The sequence below is a fragment of the Myzus persicae genome, unplaced genomic scaffold (genome assembly GCF_001856785.1).
Source record: "Myzus persicae strain clone G006 unplaced genomic scaffold, MPER_G0061.0, whole genome shotgun sequence".
NCBI lineage: Eukaryota > Metazoa > Arthropoda > Insecta > Hemiptera > Aphididae > Myzus > Myzus persicae.
The window spans coordinates 64,811-77,965 of NW_019104163.1; the positions used below are offsets into that span (position 1 = coordinate 64,811).

The 13,155-nt window shown below is 29.8% G+C and overlaps 2 protein-coding genes and 1 long non-coding RNA gene across 3 annotated transcripts; 1 reads left to right on the forward strand and 2 right to left on the reverse strand.

Moving 5' to 3' along the window:
• Positions 1-2,729: 2,729 nt before the first annotated feature.
• On the reverse strand, positions 2,730-4,200 carry LOC111039484 (carbonyl reductase [NADPH] 1-like). Its single transcript, XM_022323024.1, has one exon. It carries the CDS (start codon positions 3,826-3,828, stop codon positions 2,992-2,994), a length of 837 nt encoding a protein of 278 aa, XP_022178716.1. The 5' UTR covers positions 3,829-4,200; the 3' UTR covers positions 2,730-2,991.
• A 3,089-nt stretch (positions 4,201-7,289) lies between these two features.
• On the forward strand, positions 7,290-7,671 carry LOC111039485. Its single transcript, XR_002605100.1, has 3 exons — positions 7,290-7,337; positions 7,419-7,513; positions 7,581-7,671. It is a non-coding gene; the product is annotated as an uncharacterized LOC111039485 (long non-coding RNA).
• On the reverse strand, positions 7,549-12,926 carry LOC111039483 (UDP-glucuronic acid decarboxylase 1). Its single transcript, XM_022323022.1, has 8 exons — positions 12,499-12,926; positions 11,447-11,706; positions 10,768-11,053; positions 9,804-9,917; positions 9,307-9,494; positions 9,100-9,232; positions 8,570-8,703; positions 7,549-7,941 (listed from the first exon to the last, which is right to left on the reverse strand). Exons 1-8 carry the CDS (start codon positions 12,593-12,595, stop codon positions 7,864-7,866), a joined length of 1,290 nt encoding a protein of 429 aa, XP_022178714.1. The 5' UTR covers positions 12,596-12,926; the 3' UTR covers positions 7,549-7,863.
• Positions 12,927-13,155: the final 229 nt, after the last annotated feature.

Here is a 13,155-nt window from a genome sequence, read left to right on the forward strand (position 1 = left end):
AAGGTTCCTCATAGGTAGTAAATATAGGTATCTAAATAATATAGATATAAACACAGATCAATAGATTAATATTATTTCATATAATCTGTGATTTAAACTTGTTATTTTTATAATCACTTGAAATTTGATCGAAATTCAATGATTAAATGAAAAATAACGATCTCAGTTATTTTGTTGCACTTAATTCAAAAATATTTTTCCAAGGGTTTTGAAACTTTTAGTATACCTAGTATATCTATTACTTATTAGTAGGTATCTAACCTATTATTAAATTTTATAATTTATACAGGTACGAGGTACACACTACATAATGATATTTTCAAAACATTTGATTCATATTAATATGCTATTGCCTATTTTTAGTTTATACCGTATTTACTGTATATAAAAGTCTATAAACAGCTTTATAGTCCCGTTATCGAATAATTCCACTAATGAACACATTTTTTCCCAAATTTATTTCTGAACTTTCCTCACTAATTAATCCCGTCATTTCCCTCCAGCCGTATTACACAATCAATCCATTCCATAGTTCATTTCTTCTCTATCTCATTAGCCTAAATACCAACTATGTCATATTCACTGATAACTATTTCTGTTTATTTCAATTTCACTATTATGTATTTAATATTAAGCACTGTATTATAATCGTTAAGCCGTAATAGTTTTATATTCGGAGCGGAAAAAAAACAGTAAAACAGTAAAACAAATTACTTATGTAATAATTAATAGCAATATATAATTATATGTGTACAGTAGAGGTAGGTACCAGGTACACTTAATTAATAATTATTATATTGTATAATATTTTATTTTTTATTGAACCTGCGGCAACTTAAGCCCTCGGGTGATGGTTAAAAGACTGTTTTTTTACTGTAAGAGGGATACGATTGGTTCAGAGCACGTGTATGTGGGGCGAGGATTTGTCACTAAAAAGCCGAGTGGTCATCCATCCGGAACTAGTGACGACGGCCAATACCTGACCTCGGCACATATCAGTGACTGATGAGTGATGACTGTGGCCAACCACCGAGTCAAATAAAATTATTCCAATTTATATTACGTGCCCCATTCACTTGGGTGCAAGTCCGTTTTGTATAAAATAAAATAAATTAAATGATAGCTTTCGATTTCTCCACTCAAAATCGTTTTTTGTATGCTTATGATTTATCATTGAATTCAAATTTAGGATTTGAATGAGTATTGAATGTCTTGTGTGTTTTTTTGTAGGTGATCACTGATCATAGTAAGATTATTTAAGGTTGGAATGCAAATGTCTTTATGAAGTGATTAATTGGTTATATATCAGGGGGCACCTGATATTAAGCATAAACATATAGACTGGAATGCCAGAGTTGTTCTGGTATTTGACGGTTTGGCAGAACCCAAAGTATTTGTTATATAAGAATTATTGAAATGGAATAAATGTACATAATATTGTCTATTATATCGATAGGACATAGCTAAATTATAGATGGTGATTTGTGAACTATGAAATGTATAGTACCACATTTTAATAAAAAGGTAACACATGCCATTTATAAGAAAAAAAAAGATTTATACAAAATTATTTTTATGGGACTTAATATTAGAACACTGCTGTTGGGAGATAATTCGTTTTTTTATTGAAAGTAGAATATATATTTAACAATGCGTATTTTAAATTAAAAACAACTAAAAAGTAGCTGTACAACCAGACTTCTCAGTTCACACCAAACAAATAAAAGTATAAACTGCGGAGCCATAAGCAATGTAGATGTATTTCAGTTGTAGTATAGGTACCTCATTTCATTGGAAAAACGGTATCGGTGTAGATACCTTGCTTTATTAATTGATTAAGCTGAGATGGACAACCTATCTGTGACAGATTAGATTAGATACTAGATATACTTCCGAACATGATTAAAATTACTCTCTACACTCTCACAGTATCTCTCAGAAAAATCCCTGAAACGCTTGTTAAAATAGGTTGAACAGTTGTTGAATATTGTATGTTTTACAAACATACATATTTATTTATCCATATAAATGGATGTTTGTCTCACTGTCTGTCTGTTTGGTAGCTAGACTCAATAACTACTGGGCTGTTTTATCTGTTTTCAATAAAAGTTATATCAAGATTCATTAATAATTGGAGGCTTATTTTATAAGCAGCTATACCATAGTCTATAACGTCTATAGAAGCTGCCTTGAAAGCAGCTCATACATGCCATTTTTTCAGTTCCCCAAAAAAAATATTTTCTTTGTTTATTTAAAGGGTTTCCAATGGTTAAGTAGTTGCTCTAAAATAAATAGCAAGGCATGGATGCTTTTAGTGACACTACTTCAAAAAATATAAGGATACAAACTCACTAATCAGGGTTTCATTTAAGGTAAGTAGGTAGTTTCGTGGAAGAATGCAAAAGCAGTTCCCACGGTGCTGTCGGTTCACACATGAAAAAAAAAATAGGTAGTTGAATACTAAGATACCGATTGACTTTATTTTAACATGGGCCAAAGTTCAGGTTTATCTTCATAATTCCTAATACTCAAAAAAGTAAGTAAAAATTCATCCTAAATTTGTACCTACAACAAAGATCATGCAAACCAATCATCTAATTAAATTATATTAAATACTTTAAATACTTAGTATATAATATCAAGTATAATGCATGTTATTTAAAACTTAAGTTAATAGGACACTAAAATAAAATAATAGCATGTGTTATACATTCATAAAACAATGGTAATTGCAATTTATAAAAATATTTTATTGTGAAAACATACAAAAATAAAAGTATACAGTTGAAGTAGATCTAATTGAATAAATGTAACAAATATGATATTCATAAAAATAAATAAATATCTAAGTATACAGAAAGTGTGTATGAATAGTAAATATGTGTATATGTAGTAAAATAGGTACTTTGGATACAACAACCAGCAGTGAATAATGCGATCAAAAGGTATACATTAATTAAACATAGTTAAATTGTGTTATGTGTACTTTATTTAACATGTGTACCAGTCCTTAATTGTCTTGTCATTCCAGACATAGCGGCCTTTAACATTTTGTTCACCTGCAGGCAACAGAGACAGATAGACTGGAGCTTCGGCCCCCTGTTCAATGGTTAACGGTCCCTTGTGACTGGTCATGTCGGTGTCCACGTAACCAGGGTGGACACTGTTGATCACAATGTCTGTCCTAGGGTCAACATCAAATGCTCTCTGTTGTATAAATGTTAGTGCACTAACACCAACTTTGGACACACAGTACGCTGACGATGGCCATCCAGACTTTTCGTGATCACCGCTCTTGGCTTTTTCCACAAACTGCCGCATCAGAGTGTCCAGCTCGTCGATGGTCAACAGAGACGAAGACAGTGTTCGCCTGAGCTCTTCGCCCGGAATTACTGACAGTCGGCCGGCAGAGCTGGACAAATTTACAACGCGAGCACCAGGCAGTAGCAAAGGAAACAGAGCATCGCACACAGTCCGCAGTGCAAAGTAATTGACCCGGATTGTTTCTTCAGCCTGTACGCCAAACGGATCGGTGGCAGCCGCCTTGAAGGCGATCGCAGCATTGTTGACCAGCACGTCAATGCCCGTATATTTGTCGGCCACAAACTTGGCAAAGGCGGCGACGCTAACGATGTCGGTCACGTCCAGCTGGTGGAACTTAGGCTTCAGTCCCAACTCGTTCAGCCGCCCGACCGCAGCCTCTCCCCTGCCGACGTCACGGGCTGTCAGGTAAACATCGCCGTCGAATTTCTCACACAGAGCTTTAACGATGGCGTAGCCGATGCCTTTGTTGCCGCCTGTCACTATTGCCAGTTTGCTAGTCGCCATATCTGAGAAGTATCGTCAGTTTTTTACTTACTTCTCTATGAGCTGGGTAGCCGGTTGTTTCCGAGAGTGCGATGCCTTTGGTGGTCGGTGTTATCACTTGCACGGCCAATACAGTCGAATAACGAATGAAGTCCTCAATTTATTGAATTACGTTTATATACCTACCTAATGTAATTAGTAATTACTAATTACTAATTGTTGTAGGACGTCACAACGTAAGTCGTATTTAGATAACAGGTACGTACGTGCAAGGCGAGTCCTATACAATTAGTTATTTTTTTATAGGTACCTATCATAATTAGATAATCAATATTTTGTTTATTATGTATAATAGTTTACTATGTTTGTAATCAATAATCCTATATTCCTCGTATTTTTTTTTATCAAAATTCAAAATAGGTATGACATAATAATAATATTATGTTTTTGTGTTTTGCTTGTGTCTATGACTTATATCACGGGGAGACATAAGTAGGGGATAGCAAAAACCAGTGGTGGACAAACTGTGTGCATTTAATCACACGACATAAAGCCACGCGATGACGACAAAAGGTCACTCTATAATTACTCATAAGACACGATCATCCTTAGATCAGTTAGATCACACCACGGCTATAAAATAGATGATACTATCCTTAATCGTGGATCATACTATGCTTTATTGTAAATTGTTATACGATCTAAATCCTAGGCCATCATCGTAAACTGACAAAAAAGTAAAAACGATTGTTCCACAATAGTACAATATCACAGTACTGACACTACCAACAATAACCGTATATTTATGTACGAAAATCGTATACTAATCCTAAACCTCATACCTACGTCTTAGTACTTACAACTAAGTGTATAAGGCCTTTGATACTAATGAATCGTCAAAAGCAGCTCGACAAAATATGCCCATCAAATAACCTATATAAATAATAAAATATTTTGTACAATAATTACAAATATTGAACTATACCAATTTTACCAATATAGGTAATAATTGAGTATAAAAAACATAAAAAATATTATAATTTAATAACTTATTTAACTTCAACCATTAGGATAAAAATAGAGTTACATTGTTTGAATACATTTATTTTATGTGTGAGTGTGAGAACATGCTGGCAGCCAAAAAACAATACTTCGAGTTGGGGACGGGTTATAACCACGATGGTGTATATTACAACTAATTTACAAGTAGGCACCTATGTATAATTATTAATAATGTGATTTGTTGATAAAAAAGAAAGTTGACATGTAGGTACATCCGACATCGTACATCTTTAGAACATCTGAACATTATATAGCCAATGCCCAATAGTCAATACTCATGATTGAATCTTAGAGGTATCTATAGTCTATAGACCATAGGTAGGTACATTTTAAAGTTGGACATATTATTATACCTATGCATCGAGTTCCATGAGTCATGGCAGCTTATTTTTGTTTATACAAATATAAATAAAACATTTACCCACGCAGTGACGTGGTTTAGTAATTATAATTTATAATTTTGTTCTGGAGGGGTATATAATTTGTTGGATAAAAACAAAATGAAGTCCTTCGGCTCCAACACCCTTCTTCCTCTTAGGGGTTTTATTTTTTTAAAGTAATTCAGTAACTACATACTTACATTTTACATGAAATTGTATTAACATCAATTGATTAATATTTTCTAAAATAAAATATAGTTTTCAGTAATGTATTCGACGGACTGAAGATCATAGAACTTGCAGTGAGATTACTGATTCAATTTATCATATGGTAGTAACCATAAAGCGAGTTTGTAATTTTGTTTTTAAAAATTGGAAACTAGTAATTTAATTTTAAAAAATAGGACCTGGTCAGTATAGCAGCTCCAGTCCATAATTTAAAAAAATACTGTTTAAAATTATGCATTGATATAGAGGGGAAATCCATAGGCGGAAATCCATTATAATTTCCGCGCGTAGGGGCTAACATTTTTATATCAATGTGAGCTGAGAGGGCTTCAATTCCTCACAACTAAAAAGCTGTCTATTTTTTGGGGGTGATAATGGAATATTTGGGAGCTAGAGCTACCCCCTCCTCAATTTCAGCCCATAAAGATGCCTATAAGAATTAGGTATACCTATAACCTAACCTATAGGTGTGTAACACCTCGTGAAAAGTAGTTACTAGTTGCGAACCTACCGATGCTTCCAATAATTATGGTTGTATTTTTTTCCCCCAATGATTGAGCAATATTAATATTTAAATATCTTTTTAGGGAATTTTCAACTTATGCGTATTAAATATTTATTAAAAAACAGGTGTGATAAACATTTAAAATTAATAATGATCTCATCAGGTTACATTGCACCATTGTGGTACCTGCTATAAAAAAAAAAATATAGGTATAATCATTTACGATAAACTATTGCTCCTTAAGTGCTTGTATAAGTTCTCACATAGTACCTACCACTTAACCCAGTGGGCAGTGGTGCCCAACCTTTTTTCTTGCCACCAAGACACCAACTATATTAATACGAATAGTCACAATCAGTATTCAGATGCGTATATTAAAAATTTCTTATGGTTTTGGGGTGGGTGGGGGGAGGCACAAACAAAAATTCAAATTATACATAGTTAAATCTTATATTTTTCATCTCAAAATAATATCATAATTCATAATATATAACCAAATAACCAAAATTCAAGTGCTTGTTAGAAACATAACATTTAATTAGTGAAAGATGTTCACTCACAGTAGCAAAAATGTATAAAATACCATGCACCGGCGGGAGGATGGGTACCCGGCCATGTCACAATTGCTTATACATACATATATACCTATTAAGTACATCAATCTTTTGACTTTTAATGGTTACTAAAAATATTACACATTGACATTGGGCTGTGTATACTCTGTTATGAATTTACAAGTTGTAGTAATATATAGTTATTTAATTGGATCAGTACCTATGCTCCTGAATTCTTGATAGTGCGCTCTACTGTCTAGTAAGTTGAAATTAAATTGTAAAATTTCAATTGGACAATGTCTGATAGAAAAAAAATATATTATGTTTATTGTTATTATTTATTTTATATTTTTTTATTTAAAAAATAGCATGTTGGGTACTAAATATTTTTTCTCTTTCATGAAAATTGAGGAGGAATCATATAGAGTTTTTGGGTATAGTTCAGATGTAAAGTATCGAATACTATCTAGTTACATATTTCTTAGAATTATTATGATTATCGTATTTTTGAAATTCACAAATTAATATAAATATTGTATTTGAAATAATTAAAATATTAATTTTTAATTTATATATTTATAAAGGGTCACACAGAATATCTTTGTGGGCAAGCTGTAGGCATTGGGCATCACTGACCTAACCTAACCTTTTCTTGTCATTAAATGTATCTCAGGAACAATAAGGTCCCCATTGAGATAATAAAAAAAAACTTATAATTTATTACTTAATATGAATTTAATGCCAAAGTAAAATGTAAAAAGTATCCAATATTTTCATAATTCTAGTGAAGTTATTTTAAATGTATTAATATTTATTTATTTGTTAAAGAATTATATTTTGTTGGTTTCTTATTTAATTTGTGAATGACATATGTGGTTTTAGATGCTTCATATACTTGATGGGCTAACTATTGACCTATACATTTTAAAGGGATGAAAATTGTTGACAACCAAAAAATACATGGTTTCATATTATAGGTAATTTAGCTAACAATTTATTAATAATTCTTCAATTAAAAAAATATATATTCATTTTATTCAACAGATTTAATTAACAAACGCAACAAAAGGAAAATAACTACATAACACAATAAGACAAAATGTTATAGAGATCACAGAAGTTTACAAAAATATACTAAATAAATATAAACATAAATAAAAAACAATTGTCACATTTACATAAATAGTGTAATACATTTTCATAAAATCAATTTAAATTCAATAGTTAACAAATTTAAAATAAATAATCATATAACCAGTAAAAATATTATTTTTCACACCAGTTGAAATACAAATTAATAATTCATAAGTAGTAAGAATATTATACATCAAACAGTTTTTTGTGATTTCTTTATTTCTTGTTTAAAGTAGTTAATTGTCATTTTTAAACCTTCTTTCAAGCCCACCTGTAAAATATAAACATAATGTAAATTATAGTGAATACAATTGGCATTTTAAATATAATGAATGGCAATAAATCAAATCAAAGGATAAAAATATATACTAAAATATAGGTAAGCAATGCTCATTTGACATAAATAATTCATATAAAGATCATTTTAAGATGTGTGATTACTTTTTTACCATAATGAAATTCAAATTGACAAGTGTACGCTATACATACAGAGTAAATATGTGCTTTTGTATGTAAAAACATACAAATGTGTAACTACTCTATTTAGTTATGTAAATTAAAACCGGGAGTACAAAAAAGAATAATATATTATATACAATTGTTTACTTATTTATTTTAAATAGTTGATCAACATTTTTAGTAAGGTTAATAGGAAAATAGTTTATCGGAATATTTATGACCTCAGTCTAGCACTTCTGGAGTCATCGGTTAAATCATAAAGAAAAAGGTTTAAAGTTGGTTATTAAAACAAATTAAGTTTTAGTTTATATTATATGAAATAGTAATAGTAATTTATTAATATACATTAAGATCAATATAAAAATCCATGTGCATTATAATTTATTTTATATAAATATATATTTTTTTAGAACTAAGTACAAAAGTACTATATTATATACCTTAGGCTTCCAATTTAAGTAAGTCATTGCTCGGGTAATATCTGGTTTTCTTCTTTGTGGGTCATCTTCAACAGCTGGCGTTGTGATAACTTTACTTTTTCCACCAACCAACCCTTTAATTATTACAGCAAATTCTGTAACAAATACATACTATATTATTTATCAATTATCAACATTCAACTGTAAATTGTTTCAAAAAATAAAAACATAGTTTAAGAATTAAGAATCGTTATTTAATTACATATTTTACATTGATATGCCTGCACAAAATATCAAAAAATGCAAAAATATTAATTGACTTAATAACCTAGATTCTATTTTTTTAAATATACATGAATTAATAGACACATATTTGGATTTAATGGACACATATATATTATTTATACTTATATTTATTTTTATCTTGCATAGATTAAAAATCATAAAATATTGAAAATATGCTTTGGACATGTAATGAAATTAGTTTCTGAACAACTGCATTCATTTAATATTTTTTTGTAAAAATAATAGTAACTGTAAGTAAAACTTACCGTTAATAGTATGTTCAGTTGGATTTCCAAGGTTGACTGGCTGTGTATAATTAGAATCCATTAAGGCAATCAATCCATTTACTAAATCAGAAACATATTGAAATGAACGTGTTTGATTACCTCTACCATATACCTACAAAAAAAATTAAAATTGGAAAAATAATATACAATTAGTTAGAACATATTATATAATATTGTATTTCTTACAGTAATTGGCTCATTTCGGAGAGCCTGTAATATAAAGTTGGACACTACTCGTCCGTCATTCATATGCATTCGAGGTCCATGAGTATTAAATATTCTGGCAACACGAACAGATACTTTTTCATGCTTTGCATATGCATAACTCAATGTTTCTGAAACTCTTTTACCTTCATCATAACAAGCGCGTGGACCTAAATCAAACAACATTAATTATAGTTATACTTAAGCTTAAAACTTCATGGTTAAATACAATATTTAAAATTATTAATCAGTTCAAAACTAAATAAAAAGTGAGATTTATATTTTAAAAGTATTAACATAAAATATACACAACAATTGTTTGAAAAGCTTCACAATATGAAAAAAACAAAAATACTAATATTATGTGTTAACTGTCAAATATAAATTGTTATAAGATTCTGCCAAATAAATATGCAAACAGCAAACACATTTAGTAACAATCATATCATAAAAATAACTATAGAATATTGAATACACACCAATTGGATTGACATGCCCCCAATAAGTTTCTGGTTGTGGGTGTACTTCAGGATCACCATAGACTTCAGAAGTGCTTGCAATTAAAACTTTGGCACCTACTCGCTTTGCCAGTCCTGAAAAACAATTATACATGGAATAATTTAGAACAATACATTTTTCAATGTTTTCCCACTTAACTGATTATTAAAATGCATATATTTATTTTTAACTGATAATCATACAAAATTAAGATTGCTAAGATACATAAGTAATTAGCTAACAAAAAATCTATAGAAAACATAAACAAAAAGCTATCTTATATACAAATTTGATGTCCATTTGATACGCATAATGCCTTTAAGGTTGTTTTCTAGGAGAAACAGCATTATTAAAGATAATTTTGTTATTGTGCTATGATTATTAATTGCAGTGACATGGGACCAATTGAGAAAATATACATGTGTTTTGATTTGTATTTTGTATTCTTTAGGTCACATTACACCTTCAAGTGTTTTCCCTATTCAAGAAAACTAAAAACCTAACAAATTTGAATTCAGCAGTTCCAATTTTGTGTTGATGGTTTTAATATTTGAATGAATTGATCAATTATAAAATTTAAAGGTAGGAAAATTTTATTTTTTAACATATTAAAATTTTGAAATATCAGTCTCCAGCTGAACAAATCAAAATATTGTAAAGAACTAACATGAGAACACATAGAATGTTCTTCTACATAATGCCAACAACACAACATTGTAATAGCTGAATGCAAATCTGTATGCTATATGTTTTTTGGTATTCTCTTAATATTAAATTTCAATTTTCTACAAAATCACTTCTAATTTTTAATTATTGAAACAAAATAACCAAGAAGCATCTAATACATTGTATTTTTTTAAACTTTATTAATATTCACAAATGATTTTTTTGCAGCTGTTGGTCTTTTTTTACTCTAGATTATAGAATGTTTTTTTTTTTACAAACCTAACATATTAATTGTTCCTATTGTATTAGTCTTAATTGTTTTTACTGGGTTGAACATGTAATGTGGAGGCGATGCAGGTGAAGCTAAATGATAAATCTCATCTACTTCAACAAATAGAGGATTGACTATATCTTGATGAATTAACTCAAAGTTAGCATGACCAATCCATTGTTCAACATTTGCTTTCACTCCAGTGAAAAAATTATCTACAACAGTAATGTCATGACCGGCTTTCATCAATTTATCAACTAAATGAGATCCAACAAAACCAGCACCACCAGTAACCTGGAAAATAGTAACATAATACAATTTTAAAGTAGGTTAAGTTTTATACAAATCATAAGAAAATAAAGTTTTAATATTTAATAGTTTTTATTACTTTTAATTTTTATCACTTTACCCCCAATTTTAACTTTCTACATATTAAATTAATTTTTTAAAACCCCAGCAATATGGTCCATTCAATATTGGTTGTTTAATGATTATATTAAAATCACAGATAAACTAGATAATCTATAGAATATTATTTCAATAGTATTAAGTATATATAATTTGTATTTGTAATATACAAACAGAAGGCTATACAAAAGAGATAGAGTTTAATATGGTATCACTGGATTCTTAAATTGAACATTTAAACTATAAATTTAGACATGAGTAATTTTTTTTTCATCTTACCAGAATACGTTTTTTTGAACGATAGTTTAAATATTTGACATTTGGATAAGGCTTTTTGATACGTTCTTCAAACCCTTGCATCTTGTTTTCAAGTTGTTCTATTTTCTCATTTGCGGAAGCAAGGTCCCTTTTCAGCTTATTAATAAGATCTGTATTGTGTTCAGATTCAGCAGTTCCAAAAAGCTGAAACTCTCTTTTGTTTGATACTTGAAATTCATGTTTTGGGATACCATTATTTGATACAAAGCAATAGATAATTCCTAAAATAATAACCATAATAATACATTACATACTTTCAGCATTTAATTGAACTAGATAGGTGTTTAAATGTGGTTTTCTATAAATCGGTAGTACCTACATATGCTATATAAATAATACATTAATAAGATGACAAAACAAGTTTATTTTGTTACAACATAAATCTATATAAATTCTGAATTAAATTTTGACAAATGTATCGAAACCAAAAGGTAATCAACTGCAATTAGCAGTATAAAAAAAACGGATAACCCACATATAAGTAATAATTTAACATTACTTTTACTCAAGACTGTTGTTAAAATTGTAATTTAAATAAGTAAAACTAACATCATATGCTATCAATAATAAATGTATCATCAATGCAAATAGGNACAAGCATATACACCTGTCACCTGTACAATGTACAATGTTTCTTACCAATCCGCATCTATAATTTTGTACACTGGTACAGTATAGTTTTCTTGCATACGCCAGTCGCCGATGAGTTGTTTAACTGTACGAGTCGTGAAAATGTCAAATAACTAATATTTCATTCCAAATATTCAATGATACAATAGATATAATATAAGCGAGTACCTAATTACAAAAGAAAAAGAAAAATTGTAATTTTCACTTCAAACGATAGCATGCTCTCAAAAGAGTAAAAGAGTGAGGGACCAAGGACCTAAGTTTTTGCTTATAATAGTGAAGCAGTCAAAAATGAAAAACAACAACAACTAAACATTTTTCATAATTATTGTTATTTGTCACACCAAAATTTGATTAAGATGCATAATATGAATCAGACTTACCCAACAAAATCAGGCTACTGCCTATTAACAATGCCAGGAAAACATTTATGCGGATCAACATTTGATGTCTGTACTTGAACAGGTCCGATAGGAACATAATGATATTATAAACATTGTTGGTAATCGAAAGTTTAATGAATAAATTTCGTTCTCGTAATCGCAAGCAAATAAATAGCGTGGGGGGGACGGTGTGACAGAATGAACGACGGCGGCCGACGAAATATTATTATAATAATTAATTATCATTCACATTTTTTTATTTGTCATCCATCGACAACTGTCAAGCTATCATAAACTTTGAACTACCTAAAGTTATTACTTATTAGGCAGGCTTTAATGCACTGTTAACACTTGTGAAATATTATTATACGTTTTGTGGTAATGCGGTTTATAAATAATATTAATAATATATTGAAACTGATTTAATTTTCATTATAATTTATTAATTATTATTGCCATAGTCAAACCGACGACGTGCAAAACATATGTCTGGCGGGTGAAATGATAATTGATAACCGGTCAGAGATAGCCGAGGTGATATCTCTTATCTACTATTATATTTTGTTATGGTACCTTATTTTTGTTGTGTAACCGGAAGCTGCCACATAGGGGTGCACAACTTTCGACTTGACCAGTTGATCCTTAAAATCTAGTACC

Bases quoted from the DNA above. Each gene is read 5' to 3' on its own strand.
- LOC111039484 (XM_022323024.1), bottom strand. From the start codon at position 3,828: ATGGCGACTAGCAAACTGGCAATAGTGACAGGCGGCAACAAAGGCATC.
- LOC111039483 (XM_022323022.1), bottom strand. From the start codon at position 12,595: ATGTTCCTATCGGACCTGTTCAAGTACAGACATCAAATGTTGATCCGC. The intron at 11,054-11,446 runs GTAAGATGAAAA...ACTATTTTCCAG, and splicing joins GTTCAAAAAAACGTATTCTG to GTTACTGGTGGTGCTGGTTT. The intron at 9,233-9,306 runs GTAAGAAATACA...TTTTTTTTGTAG, and splicing joins TCCGAAATGAGCCAATTACT to GTATATGGTAGAGGTAATCA.